The sequence below is a fragment of the Camelus ferus genome, chromosome 13 (genome assembly GCF_009834535.1).
Source record: "Camelus ferus isolate YT-003-E chromosome 13, BCGSAC_Cfer_1.0, whole genome shotgun sequence".
NCBI lineage: Eukaryota > Metazoa > Chordata > Mammalia > Artiodactyla > Camelidae > Camelus > Camelus ferus.
Window position 1 is genome coordinate 22,994,686 of NC_045708.1, and position 21,884 is coordinate 23,016,569.

At 40.7% G+C, this 21,884-nt stretch overlaps 1 protein-coding gene across 3 annotated transcripts; it reads right to left on the reverse strand.

Annotated features, from left to right (window-relative positions):
• Window positions 1-920: 920 nt before the first annotated feature.
• On the reverse strand, window positions 921-21,780 carry RNF19B (ring finger protein 19B). 3 transcript variants are annotated; one of them, XM_032495848.1, is made up of 9 exons: window positions 20,997-21,780; window positions 10,980-11,185; window positions 9,641-9,785; window positions 7,953-8,115; window positions 7,385-7,499; window positions 6,303-6,443; window positions 5,177-5,384; window positions 2,539-2,670; window positions 921-1,737 (listed from the first exon to the last, which is right to left on the reverse strand). In XM_032495848.1, the coding sequence occupies exons 1-9, from the start codon at window positions 21,626-21,628 to the stop codon at window positions 1,272-1,274; spliced, it is 2,208 nt and encodes a 735-aa protein (XP_032351739.1). In that variant the 5' UTR covers window positions 21,629-21,780; the 3' UTR covers window positions 921-1,271. The 3 variants fall into 3 exon arrangements, with proteins under 3 accessions (XP_032351739.1, XP_032351740.1, XP_032351741.1); XM_032495849.1 differs by having other exon boundaries at window positions 9,641-9,782; window positions 20,997-21,774; XM_032495850.1 differs by having other exon boundaries at window positions 7,481-7,499; window positions 20,997-21,774.
• Window positions 21,781-21,884: the final 104 nt, after the last annotated feature.

Sequence of the window (21,884 nt, forward strand, 5' to 3'; positions counted from 1 at the left end):
GGGCTAAGGTGATAGGGAAGTTTGGCACTGGAAGTTCCTTACATACTGTCTGAGAGCTGGAGAAATTAGGGGCATGAGAGAGTAACTGACTCACACAGCCACAAAGAAAATTACTGCCAGATCTGGAATCTCACATCAGGTCTCATGAATCTTTTAATTTTTCTGCTATACTATGTATGAGCTTTCATTTCTAAGGCCATTATTCTAGACGGAGCCAAAACCTCAAGTAGTACTAACTTAGCTCAGTTCTGACAAATTTATGAGATCAGATAAAATTAAGTATGTTGTGATTCTGATGGAATGTCTCCTCTCTCCTTTCATTACAAATTCTCATCAGATTCTTAGTCCCTCTTTCTTAAACAAGATTGGCACAACTAGAAAGCTTTTTGGAATTGGGAATGTGTATCTGAGAGCATAAGAAACACCTAGGTTATTGCTTGGTGATTATGCAGAATAGGTACACTTCTTCCTCCAGTAATACTCTGTTCACCAACTTATAACCCTGCGACATTCACTGGGATTTCTGAAGAACCACTGAAACTGCCCCCTCCTCCCCACTTCCCTCCTGTGAAGCACATTTCTACTAGTGACTGAAATGCAGAAAAGGGTAAATGAAGCTTTAACAGGAAAATTGCACAGCTGCCTGTAGAGGGCAAACAAGGCTCATTTTAATCTACAGCTTCTCTATCTGGCTGACTCAGCTAATTCTTCAGTCTGACTACACAGTTCAAACAAGCCTGGCTTTGCTTCCTGTCATGCTAGGAGCATTGGTTTATGGATGACTCCAGTGCCGTCTGGTTAAAATACCATTCTTCTCTGGGATTAAGAAAACTCAGATCTAGAGACTGTTAAAGGCGTAGTTCTCTTTCAATCAAACACTTGGCTCTGGAGGACTATCCAAGCCAAGGAAAATGAGATGATTTGAATTATGACAGAAATCTTTATTAAAATGTGTCCTTCAATAATATGTTAGCATACATACAATATACACACATACATCTGTACAGTCTTTGACACACCTCACGGATTGCCACCATCAGTTTAACCAATAAATTAAAACTAAAAAGGGGTGAGGGGGGAGATGGGGTAAGATTAAGGGCAAAGTTTCCATGTTTCATCTGGTAAGAAACTGCAAATTTCTCAGAATTTCCCTGGGGAAAACCTGACCAGAAAATCTTTGAAATGAAATACTAAATCCCTGTCCCCCCCAAAAAGATTCTAAAAGATGCAGTTACAAGTGTGCTTCTCAGAACAGGAGCATTCTTTCCACTTCATACTCTGGCTTCTGCATCTTCTGGCTTCAAGACAGTCTTCCCCTCAGCTGGGGCAGAGAGGTTCCTATGGGCACTTGGGCTCGGTGCACCTTGGGCTCTGGGTGTTGAGGGGCAGGCTGCGGCCTGGGACCGAGGGGAGCCACACTCATCTGAGGTGATGTCTGGCACATCATCTGACTGTGTATCAGAGCTCTCCAGGTCACTGCGGATGCTTTCTGGCTGGGCCAGGCTGATGTCCCAAGGTTTGCTGGCCAGACAGTCTTTCTGTTCACAGCTTTGGTGTTTGCAGGGGGGATCCTCTTCATTGCTCCCACCACTGCCACCACTGCCACCACCTTCTTCTTCATTTTCGGCCATTTGAGCATGAACATGGAGTGAGTCCTCCGTGCTGCTTCCACTCACCAGCTGATAGTGGCTTGGTTTGGCTTCAATGTCCACTTGGATTTCCATATTGTTGCATTCTCTGTGGAAACAAAATCCACTTTGCTGAGTCATGCAAGGGTCATGCTACACCTGTTGGTAAAAGCAGTTTGTGGGTTCAGGATTAGAAAGTCCAAAACGTAGGTAAATAGTAAACTAGAGCTCACTTATAGATAAAATAAAATTTAACCTAACACTCAAATAAGATGGAGAACAACAATTAGATTTTTTTGTTGATTTAAAACACATACACACACTTTTGCCAATTTCTTTGAACAACTAAAAATGAGCTTCTAAAATTCAGCTAAGGGTTAGAGCCTCACACTATCTTACTCAAAACATGGAAGTGAATGGAGAGTCACAGCTTTTCACTTCTGTGCCACAATTAGAAGAAACCAGAGTCTCTCCAGTAGGGAGTGCTGCAATCACACCATACCAGACACACTAGCTTCTCAAAAATAAAGAGAAGTAGGCTACAGGAGCCACATCAAGCAAAAAGCAACATGAGAGCAGAAACCATAGTCCCACAGACATCAATGAATACCAATCTAGCTCATTAAGGATCATGTGAATAATTACTGTTGCAATAGCCAAAGGTGGAGAGGAGAAAGAAAGAAAAGGGAGAAAGAAATAAATCTCTAAAGATCAAGTGCTAACAAGAAGAATCAATCCAGAGATGCCAGACACTCCCATACCAAGAGCTTGCTCGATGAATTCACAGGGTACGCACACTATGTATCCTGCTAAATGGTATACAGGGCCCTAACATGAGGCATTGAGCTTTCGAAAGCCAAAGCCAAACCAAAAAATGCAATCTCTCCTAGGCATCTGACTGTTCACATACCTGTCCTGTGGGTTGTAGGAACTGATTATGGAACCGGCCATAGCACGAGTGCTTGCGTTGTCACTAATTGCACCAAGACTGGCTGTGTCTTTGGGGAAAATTTCCTTTTGGACATCGGCTTGGACTTCTAACCTGTGTAAAGAGGGGACGTTTAAGTTAATATGAGACCTGGGTATTCCAAGACAGTCTGCTTCCTGGCACATACCTCTTCCATTATTCTCTTGCACACTGAGTTGATCTGATCTTCTCCAATTGTCAAATAGTTCAAATAGATGCCCATACATATCTCTCTTTCTCTTAAATAACTATTGAAATCGTCCCCTCCTTTCTAACCCCACTGCTACTGCTTAACTTCAGGCCCTCAACATCTCCTGACTGTGTAATTGCAATTGGGCTCCCTTTTCAGTAGCCCTAAGTCCAAGTCAAACAACTTTCAGATCAGTGGCAACGTGGACAAAGACCCGATTGCTCTAACAGCCCTCTCTTGGCTCTCTCTTGCTAACTGGCATTTAATGTCTGCCTGATCTGTCTCCAAGCTCTCTCCAGTTCCATCTCTCACCATAGGTCCTACATCATAATCACACTGAATTTTTTCTTTCTTTTCACACTTATACACGTTTATACCTCCATGAGGTATACATGCTAGTCCCTCTCTCTGGAAGTTTTCTTTCTCTACATGACAAACTCATACTCAGTCCTTAACAACAAAGGAAGTATCAACTCCCCTCACTCTCCCAACAAACCCTTACTTCCTGCTAAGTGCTCCCACAACACCTACCTATTTATTAAATCAGTTTACGCATCTCCCTTCCTCTCATCTGTGAGCTCCAAAAAAGGAGAGACCACATCTCATTCACACTTTACCCTCCATGTCTTACACATACTAGGTACTTAAATTTTAGCAATCAAATTACCCCCAGGCTATGAGACTGAAGGACATATAGGAGCCAACCTCCTACAAGAGTAGCAAACTTTCCCAATGGTGTCTCATAGCTGAGAACCCATCGCTTTTCTTTTCTTGGCTCTAACACCATTTGGTTGCATGCTTAAGTGTTTCCTCATAATGGGTTTCACAGTCAAACCCATCTGACTGATTCACTTCCTATAAAAGGCTTTCACAGAACTGGAACAGCTGGACTGGTGGCTAAGTTGCAGTTTCAGCAAGTCAGTCTCCAATTATGTCTGTCTGCTTATTTACAGGGGTGTTGGTTTTAAGACAGCACAGCAGTGAATTCTCCAGCATGTGGGGGTGGGATCCCCTAACAAGAGACAACCAGAGTCATGAGACACAGACAGGTCAGCAGTTGCCTGCAGCTGCACATTCAGTCAACCTCCAACCTGCTGCCTGTGTCTTTGCTCTGCTAATCCAGCCTCAAATGCCCTTCAACAATGTGCCATGGCCCAGGAAAATGAGGCAGTGCAATGGAAAGGGCATTCAGCTCTGTCACAGAATCACTCTCAGTTGGAAGAGGCCTTTCACAAAGGCCATCTCCTTAGGTGGTTCCCAGAGGCTAGTCCGTGCAATGGCTATGTTAGAATCATCTGGGGAGCCTTTTCAAGAAAACACAGACCTCTAGGTGCCACTCTGGGAGATTCTAATTTATTAATTCTGGGATAGGGCAGTAGAATCTATTTTTAAAAGGCTCCCAGGTGATTGACAGGTAGTCAGGTGTAGGATCTAGTCCATCTGCCATCTGTTGCTTGACTCCTTCTAAGAGCCAAATGGCCATCTGTTCTCACTTTAAACACTTCCAGGGATATGCAGCTCAGTATCTACTAAGGCATTCTATTTCTTCTTTGGACTTTTACATAGATTTTTCCTATATTCTCTATAATGAAACAAAATTAGTTTCCCTCTAGCTTCTGCCAAATTGTCTTAATCTATCTCTTAGCATGAGGCAGAAGTCTAATCCTTTTTTCCAGTTCAAGACCCTTATCTGAAGCAAGCATCTCCTCTCCTTCCCCTACTTTGTTTTACATCACCTTTACCCCTCCCCAGGCCTCTGTTCTCCAGTGCATTCAGATAACCACTTCTCATGTAACATCTGTTATGCACCTCTGAATATGTCCTGGTTTATCTAACTGGTGGAATGACCAAGCAAGTCACAACCTTTTTAGTCTTAAAGCTTTACATTTACTCAACATAAGTTCATTGAATTGATTTTCCTTATGTATCAAATGGGCATCAGAATTGGAAGGTTATAAGGATCACAGCACCAATAAGCCAAAAAGATACAGCATAAATGCTGTTCAACTGAAAGCCAGTGAGAAGCCTAATGGAGAGCACAACCTTGGGAATTCTACCAAAATGCATGCTTTCCCTTCCTGCCGGAGGTAGCCGAATCTAGTAGAGGGAGGATCTGAAGTCAAGATTATTCTTTATATGGAGCTGCTATTGTGCAGTGGGAAGAAACACTGAAACTTACGTTAAGTCACTCAACCTTTCCAGCCTGTCTTCTATTTGTAAAAGTTAAAAAAACAAAACAAAACAAAAACTCACAAAAAAACACACCATTGATGATTAAGTGACAAAATGAGATGATATATGGGGCATGCCTTACACAGAGAAATGGCTCAATATGGTATGTTACTTCTTATAATTACAGCTGGTTCTGTCAGAAATTATCTATTTGCTTACCTGCTGTATTTTCCCTTGCCACTGGAAAGAATGCCACCACTTAGTGTGCCTCCTGAGAGGGCTGCAAAGCTGGCTGTTTCGCTGTATGGACCCTGCACAACACTGAGTCCATCTGTAGGGCTTCCACTGGTGCTCAGTACACTAGTTAGACCTTCAATGCTACTTTCCCCAATGCTGGGATTCTTGAGGGCTCGCCAGGCATCTGCCACTGGGGATGGAACCAAACATCTCAACTGAAGATAGCATAGCATCAAAACAGAGTCTGGCACTTTCCAGCAGTGACTCTTCAGAGTGGAGAATATTCATGTAGAAAAATACTCATTTATTCACTTAATGAATAATAAACTACAAGTAACCACCACATATCAAGTGTTTTAACATATGTTCACATTTAATCTTCCCAATAACTAGGGACTGATAGCCCCAATTTTAGATGAGGAAATAAAAGCTTATAACTAAATGATTAGTCACACAAAACTACAATCTGATTCCAAGTCCACTATTCTTTTCATTACACCATAGATGCCATCCAAACAAACATGAAGATTTCAAAATATATTTTGGTCATGTGCTGATTCTAGTAGGAAGCTTCAAAAACCTTTGGGGATCTCTGTGCCCCAGGTCAGTTAATGGTAAAGTGGAAACAACATCAAAGTATAAGTCAGAAGCCTTGCTATAGTTTCAGCTCTGCAGAAGCTCTTAAACCCATTTAACAGATGTTGAGACAAAGGCTTGAAGAAGTTCCCATTAAACGAGGATAATAACAGCCCTGGTCCTCCCTCTTCAGAGCTGTTGTAAAAACCAAGTGAGATAATAACTATGTAAAGTCCTCTGAAAATTACAAAGTACTGTGCAGATATAAGACTTTATTATAATCACTACTATTACCAGCATACTTGGAGTTACTTGGAATCCTACTAGTTTGTACCTGCCACACAAAGGCAAGTACCAGATGAATTAACCTAATAACTCTGGAACAAAGAAATGAACAAGCTAAAAATACTTTACCCCTTATAAAGCTCATTATCCAAAGTAATCCAGTGACTCTCTGCACAATGTGCTAAATTTTACCGATTTTTATCTTGGGTCTTATAAATTCAAAGGGAAACTAAGGTTGCCCTTTTACCTGTGATTGGACCATCATCTTCATCAAACTCAATTTTCACTCCCTTTCCATTGGCTGTGCTAACTCCACAGCCACCTCCACGACAGAGAGAAATGGGCACAACCCCATAGACGTAAGCCAGCATAATAGGGACACCAATACCTGTGAAGGGAAAGAAACATGTTAGCAGTCCATCAGGTTGCAGCTGCCCTGAATTCTCCTTTCCAGCCCAAGATAGACAAACTTTATGAAGGGCCAAGGAAAGACAGAAGATGGCTATGCTAAAAAGGTGGCTAGCCATATGACCTCGGTCATACCTTTCTAGGGTTGCCAACAATCAATGTATATATAGTGCCCAGTAAAGTTTATGTTGCCTTTATTTTCCCCCTTACATTCACTGCTGAAATGCTCATCCAAGAACCAATCAATAATAAAACATTAAATAAGTCACTCCTAGGGTTTAGGATCCCCCCAGAGTATTAATTCCAAAATCTTACTGCTGTAGAAGGCAGAATGGCTTAGTTGTGTAGAGCCCAGACTCTGAAGTTAGACTGCCCTGATTCATGTCCCAGCTAAGTGACCTCAGGCAAATTACTGCACCTTTCTGTTACAACTGTGCTGCTGTGAGGATTAAGTGAATTAATACAGGTAAAACATCAGACCTGGTCCTGGCTGAGTCTCAATAAATGTTAAGTTATACTAAAATTATCCTAAAACAAACCCTCATGCCTCCCAAAATACTGTGAAGCATTAAGCAAATCAAAAGTAATTTTGCTTTGTGGGTTCCATGGCAGGTGGAGAAGGAAAAGGAAAGGTGAAAAACGAGGCCTTAAAGTAATATTCTTTAATTCAACCCTTTTTATATGCCAGATGGAATTCTAGGCACTAACTTAAGAATGAAATATCCCAAACTCTGATAATTTAGTTTGGCTGATAATTACAATAATAGTGCCTAATAGAGTTAACTCCCAAGGTGTGTTTGACATAAAATGTAGGAGCTTCCAGGGTAAAACATCTGGCCAGTTGGCTAAACTGTGACTTCAGAAAGTGAATGGGAATGGGGTGGGATTGGGGAGGAGTCATGGTCCTGGCTAGCCTCTTACCAACACTAACTGCAGCAATAACTGGGGATGCAATGACTGACAAAGTCACTCCTCCCGTGATAGCCAAATTCCTCTTGTGCTTGGAGGTTTTCCTACCTTCATATCTGCTATGAATCTAAGAATAAGAAAGAAAATCCAGGTCAGCTGGTTAGGACATCAATCTTTTTGCTGGGGAGAAAAAGGACAAGTGAATGTTCCCCTTAGAAGTTATCTACATATAACATATTCCCCCATCTCAAAGAGGCATCTTTCTCAAATTTCAACCTAACTCAGACCAGAATAATATAAAATAATACAGAAAAAGTTAATACAAGAAGAGACAAAATAACTCAGGGGAGTAAAGTAAGCAGTTCACCTTTAAGTCAGTGAGAAAAACCAGGCCCAGGATATTAATAACTTTCAGATCTCTTGGGGGTATATGAAAATCCATTTAAGAAATTAATGTTATTTTTATCCAACAACCAGCTGATTTTCAGGTGGCTCTGAAATATAAGTTTCTCCCTATCTCCTTCAAACCATTACCAACAAACCTGAAGATAGAAAATGCATAGAACTCAGCATATCTTACCTTCCTGCCAACATAAACAGGAATGCCAATGACCATGGCAGGAATGGCAATGCCGGCAATGAGGGAAATCCCCACTGGAGCACCAATCAATGTGCCCAGCTGCCAAAGAATTTTCTTCTTACGGCTCCATGGCTTCTTGCCCCAGAATGTGCAGCCAGAGGGGCTGTAGAGGAAACATGGCAAAGTTAACGTCAATATTAGAAATGCAGCTATTGGGGGGAGGGATAGCTCAGTGGTAGAGTGACTGCTTAGCATGCATGAGGTCCTGGGTTCAATCGCCAGTACCTCCATGAGTAAATAAAAAAATAAACCTAATTACCACCCCCCACCAAAAAGAACCCCCCCCCCACCAAAAAGAACCCCCCCCCCAAAAAAGAAATGCAGCTATTATCACCAGAGGGCTTGATAAGAGCAAGAGCCTTCTTTTCAAAAGGAGCAATTAACAGTTACAAAAAGTTACAAGAAATGAGTATTATAAGAGGGGGAGCAAAGGCCAAGTCCGGACTATTAGAGTTCTAGCTCTTTACTCTTATTCTTTTGGAAGGCAGGCCTCTAAACTTAAAATCTCTTTTCCATTCTTTTCTGCTGAACTCTGTCGTCCCTAATCCTTCACCACCACTAATCCTACTTCCTTGACTGATACTACTCGGGATCCTGCACAGTCTATGCACTTCATATCTCACCCAAACTCATCATGTCCTGCAGCTAATGAGCTCTCTCTGATTTGCATAATTTTCTTGGCATGTGTCCTACTACATCCATTAGATACTACAAATCATGTTCCTGAGATAGGATATAAAAAAGACTTTATCATACTCTTTATGTCAGTTTCATACTCTGAGTTTGGCTACTTTAACACTCAGCCCTCCTGAGACTAACTGTTTTTGCTCACTCCCGTTGTGGGATGGGATAAGCAATTTTGAAATTAGGGATCCTATCTTATGAACCCCTGTGTCCCCAGTAATTAGTACACTGTAAGTACTCAAATGTTTGCTAAATTGGAAATAAAAGTGTTTTATCCACACAGTGAATGTTAAGTTTATAAATATTAACTCATTCAGGACAATATTTTAATGACTACTACTACATCCAAGAAGCTATAAAAAGGTAACTAGAGCCTTAAGAAACTTACATAATTTAACAAAATTAGACATGTAAATAAAGTAAAAGTCATGATGATGGTTTATAAAGGAACATTTAAAGAATGTCAGTAAAGAAGAATGAGGCAGCAAAAGCTGAGGGAAGGCATCACAGAAGAAATGGCATGGGTGGGTAAGAACAGAACAGGCTGAGATAAAAGGGGGCTGCTGGAAGGGTGAGGTATTTAGAAAGCGTTTCAGGCAAAGGAAAGAACATGAACAAGTATGGAGGTTAAGATAGCACAGAAGAGACACAGATAATCTGGGCTATAGCATTTATAAAAGCAAAATGGAAAAGCCAGAAAGCAGATTGGGGCCAGACTGGAAACCTTAAAAGTCATGCCAAGGAAACTGAACTCTATCAATGAAAAACAGTCACTGAAAGTTGCTGAGCTGGAGAAAACATGGTAAGAGGGGTGCTTCAGAGGAATTTTTTACAGCTTTCTTATGCTATAATGAGGACAGACAACTATGTCTCTTTGACATCCTTTTCCCTAAATCAGTAAGAGAACAAGACTATAAAAACAATGGACATATTTCTCATCTCACCTGAGGTAATGCAAGTCCGAAATCTCTTTCATACAAAGCCAACAGAATTCACAGCCACACACTGCACAGGTCATATGATTACAGCTTCCATCATTCATCTTGATAATGTAAGCACTGCATCGTGGGCATGGCTTTATGTCATCTGCTAAGGAGGGTGGAAGAATGGGTAGAAAAATATCCCTAGTTAAACCTAGTTTGATTTTATTATTCCTAGGAATATGCGTAAGAAATGAGGAGGCAGTCAAGAATTCTTGACTAAGGATCCAAATTGTGTAACCCACTTCACTGGAAGGCTGGCTATATGTTTAGACCTCAGGAAATTTCATAAAATGGATCTTGTCTTGTATTGAGCTACCCATCCCCTAAACAGGCATCTTACATAGCATTTGAGCCACACTGAGCAAAGAGACTTCCCTAGAGAGAAAGGTAGTTCCAAGGAAAATGGAATTTCACCAACCAATAGGCTGGCAGAATCAAAAGCACAGTCCTACAGGAAGAATAGTCTGCAGCCTGGAACTGACTTTTGAGTTTTGAAAAATTTTAGTTCAGGAAACTCATTTCTCAGGCTCAACAAGTATTGTGATTTGCTGTTAACACAATCCACAGTCCCTTCCCATGATACTTTCAAATTCAAAACCTAAAAACAACTGAGTATGCTATGTAGCTACACCTGGTAATTTTCAGAGCAAGCTAGGAACTATCTTATTAAAATGACAATAATTTAGGAGATTATGCTGTGCCAGGAAAAAGTGAACGGTAAAATCTTTCCTGCTAGTTCTCCCAAATGACATCAGTGAAATAAAGCACATTTATCAAAGGCAATAAACCTGCTGACGTTTTTAAATAGGTTTACTCTGATATGTCAAGGTTGGAAATGGATGTGCGATATTCCACATTTTAAGGTTAATCATTAATCTATCGTAATATTATTTCCTTTCCTTAAATCTGTACCCTACTTCAAAAGCCGTGATGCACTTAAAGCTATTAGGAAAATAGTACAGGTTTAACACTAATTAAATGTCTTTCTGCTCACAGTAAAAGTTTTGAAAAAGCCCCTTGCAAAAGGACCTAATTGCTCTCCAATCTGAGACATATTATTAAGAAGGCAGAAACTAGAGAATTCAGTTCTGCTTTATTCCAGTTTTACTAGGTTGGATAACCTATAAATGATCAGAGAGAAGCTATATATCAAATACAATTTTGAAAGTATTACCAAATATTTTCTGCTCTCTAATCAGAGGAAACGCTTCAGTTAGACAATAAGGTAATCTCTCCCAGTTTGGGGTTCACATAATGAAATATCAAATAAAGACACAAATGAGATAATACCGACTTATACCTGGTCCAGATTCTTGCCCATAACTAAGACCTGAAGTGTGTTTGGTCCGAACTCGCAATGTCTGTGCCCTCTGTTGACGGGCCATATCGCATGTCTGATTTGGATGCCATATTTGCTTGCAGTGGTAGCAGAATTCAGTCTGGCAGCCTTCCCTCTCACAGGTCAGCTTTGGGCAGCTGGCACAGCCATAGGCAATAACAGCATAACTGTGTAAGGAAACAGGAAGAGATATCAGTAAGGTAAAACATTATTCATCAGTTCCAGTGAGGTAACACTGTTCGGCATCCCCCTACAACTTCATACGAGGTAAAGAACACACAATATAACACATAACACACATGCACGAGCATGCCTAACAAACTGTAAAACGTATTCTGCATGAGGAAGTAAATTTCTTCTTGAGATTCTAAAAACACAAATCATTTATTTCCTGAAAAAACGGGAAAATATCATATTTATCCTGAATTTCTAGCATTTGGTCATAGTTTAAGCTGCTTTAGGAGCAGTTTGTCACATCAAATTTCATTAAAAAAGGGTACAAAACCAGTTCCTTTTGATGATTTGCTGTATTTACAGAAACTATAATTTGTTTAAAGAACAGAATTTGTAAAATGCAGCACTATAGCAAAAACTAAAGCAAGTATACTTCTCCTTTTTTATTGAGGTTTAGTTGATGTACATTATATAAGTTTCAGGTGTACAACAATTTTTAAAGGCTATATTCCATTTATAAGTATTATAAAATATTGGCTACATTACCTGTGTTGTACTATATATCCTTGTAACTTATTTACTTTATACATAGTAGTTTGTACCTCTTAATCCCCTATCCCTATCTTGCTATCCTGCCCCACCCCTCTTCCCTTGCTCCATTGGTAACCACTAGTTTGTTCTCTATATCTGTGAGTCTGTTTCTTTTTTATTATATTCACTTGTTTGTTTTATTATTTATTTATTTTTGTTTGGAAAGGGATTTTTTTATTGTGGCAAAAGACACACAATGTAAAATTTACCATTCTAACTATTTTTAAGTGTACAGTTCAGTAGCATTATATTCAAATGGTTGTACAACTTGTTTTATGTTTTTAGATTCCACTTATAAGTGATATTATCCAATATTTTTCTTTCTCTGACTTATTTCACTTAGCATAATACCCTCCAGTACATCCATGTTGTTGCAAATGGCAAAATTCCATTTTTATGGCTGAGTAGTATTCCATTGTGCATATATGTGTGTGTATGTACACCACATCATTTTTATCTGCTCATCTGTTGATGGACACAGACTACTTCCATATCTTGGCAACTGTAAATAATACTGCTATGAACATTGGGGTGCGTGCATCTTTTCAAATGAGTTTTTTTCTTTTCTTTCTTTTCTTTTGATAAATACCCAGGAGTGGAATTGCTGGGTCATATGGTAGTTCTATTTTTAGTTTTTGGAAAACCCTCCATACTGTTTTCCATAGTGGCTGCACCAATTTACATGGCCACCAACAGTGTATGAGGGTGCCCTTTTTTCCACACCCTCACGAACATTTGTTATTTGTAGTCTTTTTCATAGCCATTATGACAGGTGTGAGGTGATACCTGACTGTGGGTTTAATTTTCATTTCTCTGATGATTAATGACAATGAGCGTCTTTTTATGTGCCTGTTGGCCATCTATATGTCTTCTTTGGAAAAATGTCTATTCAGATCTTCTGCCCATTTTTCAATTAGGTCATTTGTTTTCTTGATGGTGAGTTGTATGAGCTGTTTATATATTTTGGATATTAACCCCTTCTCATTAGCAAATATATTCTCCCATTCAGTAGGTTGTCTTTTCATTTTTGTTGGTGGTTTTCTTTGCTGTATAAAGGCTTTTAAAGTTTAATTAGGTCCCATTTATTTATTTTTGGTTTTATCTCCTTTGCTTTAGGAAACAGATCCAAAAAAAAAATTGCTATAATGTATGCCTAAGAGTGTTCCACCTATGTTTTCTTTCAGGAGTTTTATGGTTTTAGTATTTTCATTTTTAAGCTTCACAGTGAAGTTGGTCTGATCACAGAATGAGACACAATAGACAGAGATGGATTTGTGATCAACTTCTATTGAAAGCTCATTTTGTCTTTTCATAATTTTTCTCCAATTCAAATACATACCTTGAAATAGCTTCTTTCTTGAAAGGTTCTAGAATACAAGAATACCACTCATCTATCTTATTATTAACATCGAATATGGCCATATCTCCCCTCAATCCCTTCTGACACACATTCTTAGTAAAGATGGGCAATTCAGAATCTACCAGCACCAGCATCAATTGTTTCTTATAATTCATGTTTCTTTACCAAGAATTCCTTTCCTGCAAACAATCCAATATTAGCCTTTCTGACTAATTCTAAGTATGTCAACTAAATGATCAGATTACCCTAACAAGTGGAAATTTGTTTAAATAAAAAATTTTTTTTAAGTAATTTAAACAAACAAACGAAGAAGGGAAGACAGCAGTTGTTGAAAGTTCAAACAATTTTTAGATACATCAATGATTGCAGGCTTAGGTGTTGCCATCTGGGCTTTGTTAACCCCTATTCCATATTCCATCCCCTCCTCCAATAGCCAAAGACCTCAAACAACTTAAACAAAAGACTAATACAATTTTCTTGGATTTAATCTACAGTTTCTTTGCTTATTCAATTGTACATTAGATATTCATAATAGCAACTCAAGTTTTCAGGTTTATCATAGATTCTACAAGTCAATTTGAGAATGACATTGAAAATATCAATGACAAGGTATCATCTATGTTACATAATACAGGCTGTATTAAAACTCTTCTCAGAAAGACCAAAGTGAGAAGAGGTCAATGTATGAATGCAAATGATTCATATCCTGTAGGAGTTCTGAGCAAATTTATTCCACCTAGCTGCAAAATAACTACTAAAGATAAACTACGTTTCTCCTTAAGAAAATGACTTGCTTGCTATTTTGTGTTACATGAGAAAGGTACTGGATGATCTCAGAAAAGTATGAAGGGAACTTCTGACAATACACGAATTAGATAAACTTCCAAGTCAGAAAGCCTTGAACATTTCATGATCCATTCCTACCTCACATGGTGAGAGTAAATATTTATTAACAGATTCTTTTTTTTTCCTCCAAAGAACATTTGATAGGATTGACAATGTCAATTTTGATTGTGGAGTTTGGTTCCAAGTAAGTAAAATAATCCCAAATACTCATGAACCCACAACAACCTATTACTATGACACAGAATTACTCAGGGCATGAGACTTGACATTCCTGTTTTTGGGTGCTTGGTCTGGGCTCATTGCCCTGACTCATACTGCATGACACTGAGCTAATTAAAATTTCCAAACCTTAGATTCTATCCCTAAAATGGAAGTACAGGTGCGTGCCACCTTCAAGTGTAACTGAACATGCTTTAAAACTGCATTTGAGATATTGCCCTGAAAGGTATGGTATAAATACACAGCACATTTTGTCCTACTTCCGGACCTTTGCATACTCTATTCCTTCTGCCTAGGAATGTCCTTTCCTTACTTCTTGCCCTGGCAAATACTTATCCATTTAATAACCAGCTCAAATGCCGTCTTCTCTATAAAATCCACTTAACCTCTCCAGGCATTCGTGTCTCTGAATAATTACTTTTTAATACTTATCACATTATATTGTAATTATCTGTTTATATGTATGCTTTCCCAACCAGACAAGGAAAAGCATCATTCATTTTTAACCTCCAAGGTCTAGCACACTGATTCATGCTTAAAATACCTGTGTTGAATGAATGACAGAGACCCTCTCCTGTCTGGGTTTTTTAACCTTTCCCAGGTCAACGATCTGGGCTAGCTCTTCTCCTGGATGATTACTCTCCCCTAAAGCAGTCTTTTAAACTTATCCACATATCTATTGGCTTTCTATATGCCAGGTACTTTAACTTAACTCAAAAATTTTTTATAAACCCATCTGAGGGCTAAACACATAAGTTCTGAATAGGGCAATCTCCTACCCTAGGTAGTTGAAAAAAACTTCATCCTTGAGACCAAATCTGCCTTGACCATCTTGTTTCTTCTCTTCCATGTCCTACATCGAGCCTCTTTCATATCCTGCTTTCTTGGCTGAACAGAGCATTCAGGTTTGCTAATTAGAAGCTAAATGGAAGGTATAGGGAATTAGATGTTCCTAAGAATACAGAAGCATCCTCCCCCCCCAACCCCACCTTAAGTTCATAAAAATTTAATTCATTTTGTTAATATTCTATCTTCAGAAACATCATAATGTGTGCCAAGCTAGACCACATCATTAACTTGCTCTAGCCCTGGGGGAAAAATCCCATTAGTATGAATTTGATTATGCTCCAACAGACCCTGGTAGTCAAAGAAATGTGTTCCTATATTATGTCTGTACTTCTCAGCTCCAGGCTATATAACTTCATTTATAAACGGACCTTAAGCATGTATAAGGGTGGAACACATGGGCCAAGTTGTCACAATGAGCCATATTCTTACTATATTCCTTTTTACTACCCTAGTTCAAATCCATGTCACCTCTTGGCCAGACAACTGCAAGAAGACTATTTTCTGGTCTCCTTATTCCATACTCTAATCCAAATTCAAATTCCAGAAGTTTATCTATCATGACGTTACTCTTCTGCTTAAGATCCTTCAATAAAAAAGAAAAAAGTCCTTCAAATCTAAACTTCTTTGCACAGCAGAGATAGACCTATCACCTTGAATCCAGTCTACCTTTTCAGATCAATCTTGAGTCACTTCCCAGATCATACTCCCCATATCGTATCTCCAGAAGCTAACCAAACTAGACTCCAGCCTTAGTCTTGTACTTTTATATCTCCATGCATTTGCTCATAACACTCTGGTGTTTAAAGTGTTTGAGAAAGATGCCTTTTTCTCTACCCTAATCCTTGTCCAACTGGTATGAATTTCTACTCATATTCTTCAAGCCCTGATCAAATATCAACTCCTCTGTAAAGCCTTTATTGACACCATAATGCAAAATCTTTTCATCTATCCTCTAAGAGCACTTGTATTTTCTTTAGTATTTATTACATTCCATTTGTAATTATCTACCTATCTACCTACCTACCTATCTCCTTTACCAGGGTTTGGCCTCCCTGTCAAGAGGACAATGTCTAAGCTCTTTTTGTAATATCCAGTGCTCCCCTAATGTTCTACACCATGTAATTCTCAAAAGTGTCTGCTGAATGATCACCTGTCTGTCCTCTTCTTGCTCACACTCCTCATATCTGTTTCTCTTTCAGAAACTATGTTATTCATATTCTTTATCTCCCTTATCAAAAATTCAACTATTCATCACATTCTTCTGGGATCTAATTGAAAGATTAGAGGGTTGCAGAAAAAGTTGGAATATAGATATCCTAGTCTCAAGCAGCTCCCAATTTACTCAGAGCACAAGATTCAGTGTTAAATAAGGACACTAACAGACCAGAATAACTGTTAAAGGAGTTTAGAAAATTGAAAATAGGCAAAGTTTCAGGTAAACCTTAAAGATGTCATCAAAAAAACAAAAACATGGTTCCTGGTGAAGTTTGGGGAAATTATTCTAGACTGAAGATTTACACTGCATATTAGCATTAACAAGATTTACAGGGTATATTAGTATTGTTTAAAGGGTCTAAGGAGTTCAGAAATAGATCTGCTATATTTTGTTCAATCCAGTATCTCCCAAGCCTTGATCATAAACCATTTTTCTTTTCAACAGTGTCTATACTGGTAAATATTGATGTAGGTGAAAATAGAAAATAAAATCAAAGATGGCTGGAGACCATAAAGGGGCTTAAATCATAAGGACAGATCATATAAATAATAAATTCTTAAAGAAATAAGATGATTTCTTATAGGTCAGGTATGAACAGTTTTAAGAAGGGGAGTGATATAAAGTGTTCCACTTTAGAATGAGTACTTTGGCAAATATGAGAAAGATGTACTGGGCTAGAGGATGATGCAGATGGCAGTAGGGTGCAGTGGGGTTGGAGAATAAAGAGTTGTGAAATAGAAGGTACTAAGCTAAATTAAGAGAAGAGGTCCAGGAAGGCATCAGAGAGGAAAAATCCTCCTTCACTGACTGAGAAATCTGTCTTGCTCAGGGAGCTTGCTCTTCCCTCATAAATGTGCTAGAGATGAACAGAAGCTTCCTGTTTATGGGATAATCCAGTCCAGTTGTCCAGTAAGGTCAATAGTTGATGCTATCTTCTGGGATCAGGTGAGAGAGGGGACTCTGCAGGAGACAGAGGCAGCAATGAGAGACTGGAGTGGTGGACCTACGCAAAGAATTTAGGTCAAGGCAGCCTTATCTCTCATTCATCTGTACAGAAGATCTGTCCCTATATGCCAGGAAATATTCTGTTACCTTCTTTGCTCACCCTTCAGCCCTCTAGAGATTCTGAAAGGGCTTGAAGTTTGATAACAGGGCTCTTGAGAGGAAAACATTACATGTGTACATGATTTGGAGGGTTCTAAAAAGACCTATACTTAAGCAGAGACTCTAAGGGGTAGCAGATCAACAGTATCATTTTATTAGCTATGAGACATTGGGCAGCACATATAAACTTCTCTGAACTGGTTTCTCCTTTATTTTTTATTTATTTTTTTCACAATCTTTTTTGTTTTAGCTTTTTTTGTTTTTAGTTTTTATTTATTTATTTTTAATTCTTTTTTTGAGGGGGAGATTATTAGGTTTATTTATTTATCTTTTTAGTGGAGGTATGGGGATTGAACCCAGGATCTTGTGCATGCTAGGCATGCACTCTACCACTGAGCTATACCTTCCCCTCTTGTTCTGTTTGTTTGTTTGTTTGTTAATGGAGGCTCTAGGGAATTGAACCCAGGACCTGGTGCAGGCTAAGCATGGGCTCTATCAAGGAGCTATACCCCCATCCCTAAAGGTTTCTCCTTTATACAATGAGTTTACCACCATCTACCTGTATGAAACTACAATGAAATTATTTCTGAATGAAGTTGTACTCTGAAGATTATAAAGAACTATAAAAATGTCAGTTATCTATATTGAGTTACTTTTATCTTACCTGAAAATGTGTTTTAAAGATTATACTTGGTAATACTATACTTAACGTGAATGTTTTCCCACAGAAATTGGTTATCTTATTTATGAATAAAATAAAATCATATTCAAGTATGGGAAAAGAAAAATTCAAGACTCTTTTCTCTGTTCTACAAATATTCTGTGAACAAAAAATGAATCTTTTAATATACAGTGTTCTCATTATCATGAGTAATCACAATGAAATTGATGATCAGAACTCTGTGAGATTACTTATATGCTCCCTTCACCCTGCCAAATACACACACACACACCACACACCACACACACACACACACACACACACACACAGAGCAAAGAAGGACTTGACAAATTTGGCTGGCAGGAATTTGATTTGTGGGCAGTGAAGATGGTCAGGTACAAGAAGAGATAACTGGGGTCTTAGGCTTCTCCTCAAGTTCTCATCGGTGATTTTTACCCGACCCAGAAGAATAGAATAGTTTGATTAAAACAAAACAAGCTATTTTTCTCATGACATTAAAAACAGGCAGCAAAACCACTGGTCACATTCTCACCTATTTGGGAAGTGACAGAAATTTAAAGTTACTCCCTATTTATCTAACATCTTCAACTGAAGTTTCCAAACACTTTGAAAATATTAATTAAGCCTCTCAAGTCAGGAAAGGATTAGGCCCATTTCAGACAAGAAAAAGTAGGTAAGAGGCTGTTAACAACAAGAAAAAACTAGATTCTAGTATCCTTGGCTCTCTCAATGTTGTCGTTAGGCCACACTTGATGAAACAACCCAAACAATAGCATCCCCAATAATGCTAACAAGCCTATGCTTTTTAAAGTTTTGAGAGGAAAGAATACTGACCTTGGTTGGAGGTAAGACCAGTGTTCCAAGCCTGGTTTCACCACCAACTAGTTATGTGACCCTGAACAATTCACTTAATTTAAATTTCAGTTTCCTCCTCTATTGTAAGGTAGATCAAATCTACCTTACAATATTGTAAGTATCAAATTAGGTATATCTGGCACATATATACTCAGATGCCAGCTTACTTGCTTCTCCCATACTTCACCTTCTTTAAACCTGCAGATAACACATTTAAAAATTACATTAAAATCGTTATAATTTTTAAACTAATTTAAAAAATAAACTCTGAATGACAGTAGTCCAATGCTTGGCTAAAATAAGGAATGGCCCAATTCTTTTATAAATTTCAAATCAGCCACGGTTTAGAGTTGTTATCATCAAGACTGTAAATTAATTCCTGTCCATTTTTATTGATGTGAGCAAAGATGGAGACTGACTTCAGAGAAATAAAAAACAAAAAAAGAGAACTTTTCTAGAAGAATCAGTGATGCCTCATGTCTCAGTTAAAATTCAAGGAAACTCACATTTCAAAAAGGAATTAATATACTATTCCAAAATTAACCAAGCAGTGTTCTCTTCAGTAAATACCCCTTTGGTTCAGAGAACAGATGAATAATGTCTGTAAAACTTGAATACCATATAAATTAACCTCTTAAGGCCACAAAAATCACCAGGTCACCAGATACAAGCAAACTTTTCCAAGAGTCTACAAGGTTCTTTCTGATATTAACTGAAAGTGAAAGTGACCTACCATAGACAAACACCCCAACCTTTGACCACAACACTTCAAAGTAATTTAGAAACCCCATCTCAGTGAGTTTAAGTAACACACTTATCTCTAAACAAGTTTGGCAGAATAGAAAAATAGAAAAAATTAACTCTTCTTACTCCTCTAGACACTCTAAGACGGCTTCTTTTGAAGAAGACAAATAGCATCATGGAAATCTTAAAACAGCCTTGATATATGGGCTATAATTAAAAGCCCTTCTTAACTCCTTTGAAGGAAAGGAATACCCAGCTTTTTACTAGGAGTCCCTAGCATTTTTTTGTCCCCAAAACATGACACACAAGAATAAAATGATCTATCCAAGGTCACAAGGCAGGTAATGGCACAGTCTGATACCCCTCTTTGCTGCATATAACCATTCATGTGATGTATTAACAATAACACACAGATTTTAAAAAGTGGGGTCCGGGGGGTGGTCTCCACTGAATGCTCCAGATAGCGAAATCTGGTGGTTTTGCCTCTGTAACTACTGCATATTTTCTTACTGATCTTAAATATTCAGCACACGCGGTGTATCATCAAGAACTCTAGATCACAGGGGCTGGGAAACACATTTTCTCCTTCCATAGCAACCTCTGGGCACCCTTCTCAGTGCCCCATTGCTTCTCTGGACAAAGAAAGGGTCTATCCACTCCTCACCATGCCCAAGGCATCAGTTTAAGAACTACAGGGGGCCTCCCAACAGCTTGGCAAAGAAGACACACAATACACAATGCCCCCAGAGCTTGGCAGTGAGCCGTCCTTCCCCTCTAGTGCCATTTCAGTCACCTGCATCCCAACTTTCAGCAGTGGTGGTCAGGAAGAACATAGCTTCTCCTGTAACGGTGCTAAGTAAGTCCCTAGCCAAATGGACACACCCCTCCAAAGCGCTGCCCACTCGGAATGATATTCCCATTCCGTTCTTTGCCAGATAGCCCCTCCCCACCCTCATTAAGAGATACCCCCTACCTCTGGCCAAAGGGGCAGTCACCCGACCAAAAACTGCCTCTCCCTGCCTCCTGACTTGATGGACAGCTCCCTTCCCTTCATCAACGGCTCAGCCCCCACCTCAATCCCTTGGGCAGGGGTGGGGTATTGGATGCGCTCACTCCACTTGTCTGGGCTTGCCGATGGTTACTAGTTACCACCACGCCGCAGTTGCCTTCTTGCCCTCGCTCCCACTTGTCATCCTCACCTCTCGCTCCACGCTGGGACACATACGCACACACACGCTGCGCGGAGGACCGCCCCTCGGGGCCGGCCACACACGGGGTCCAGCCTCAGGCCCCAGGTCCCCTCCGCCATGGCCCCCCAGGCCACGCCCCCGCGCTCACCCGCAGTCCGGGGCCGGGCACCAGCGGCAGTCGGGGTCCGAGGCCAGGTAGCGGCGCAGCATGAACTCCTCGTATTTGTGCATGAGCGGCGGGTCGGCGAGCAGCAGGCGGATGTCGTGTGGGTTGAGTCGCTCGCTGCACTCGGGACAGCTGATGGGGACCCGACTCTCGCTGATCTCCAGGCGCAGGTAGTGGCGGAGGCAGTCCCGGCACGAGCGGTGAGGGCAGCTGAGGAGGCGCGGGGCCCGCTCTGGAGGCAGCCGCACCAGGCACAGCGGGCACTCCACCTCCTCCGGGCCCGAGCCGCCGCCCTCCGCCGCCTCCTCATCGTCGAACCCGGGCCCCGCAACCGCCGCGGCCTCCACCTCGGCCTCCGCGGTGGCTTCGGTGGGCAGCGCCTCGGGCGGCGGGGCCTGGGCCGCGGATGGGGCCGGGGCGGGCGGCGGCGGCGCGGCTGGGGGCGGTGGCTCGGCCTGCGGCTTGGCCCGGGCGCGGCGACCGCGGGCCGAGGCGGAGAAGACGCTGTGGAAGGTGAGGCGCCGGCGCCGGCCGCCGCTGCGGCACTTGGGGTCGGGCGCAGCCGCGTGTAGGGATGTAGAGCGCGGCGACTCGGAGTCTTTCTCGGAGCCCATGTTCCCCAGAGACTGAGGGGCGAGGGGTGACCAGCGCCGCCACAGCTGCCGCCTCAACGACCCCTCAGCCGGCGCCTCGGCCGCCGGCGCCTCGGCCGCCGACGCCTCAGTCGCCCTCCCCGAGATGGAAACCGAGCGGCAGCGACCAAGTGGTTATAAAGCCTCCGCCCCGCGCGGCGCTGCCCAGTGCGCAGGCGCTCCGCTGAGACACCTCACAACCCATGCCGCCCCGGCCGGAGGGGGGACGCTGGGCGGG

Excerpts from the sequence above, each read along its gene's own strand:
- RNF19B (XM_032495848.1), bottom strand. The coding sequence starts at position 21,628 with ATGGGCTCCGAGAAAGACTCCGAGTCGCCGCGCTCTACATCCCTACAC. Across the intron at positions 8,116-9,640 it reads TCGGACTTGCATTACCTCAG|CCCCTCTGGCTGCACATTCT; the intron begins GTGAGATGAGAA and ends TTTCCTCTACAG. Across the intron at positions 7,500-7,952 it reads CTGTTTATGTTGGCAGGAAG|ATTCATAGCAGATATGAAGG; the intron begins GTAAGATATGCT and ends TCTTATTCTTAG.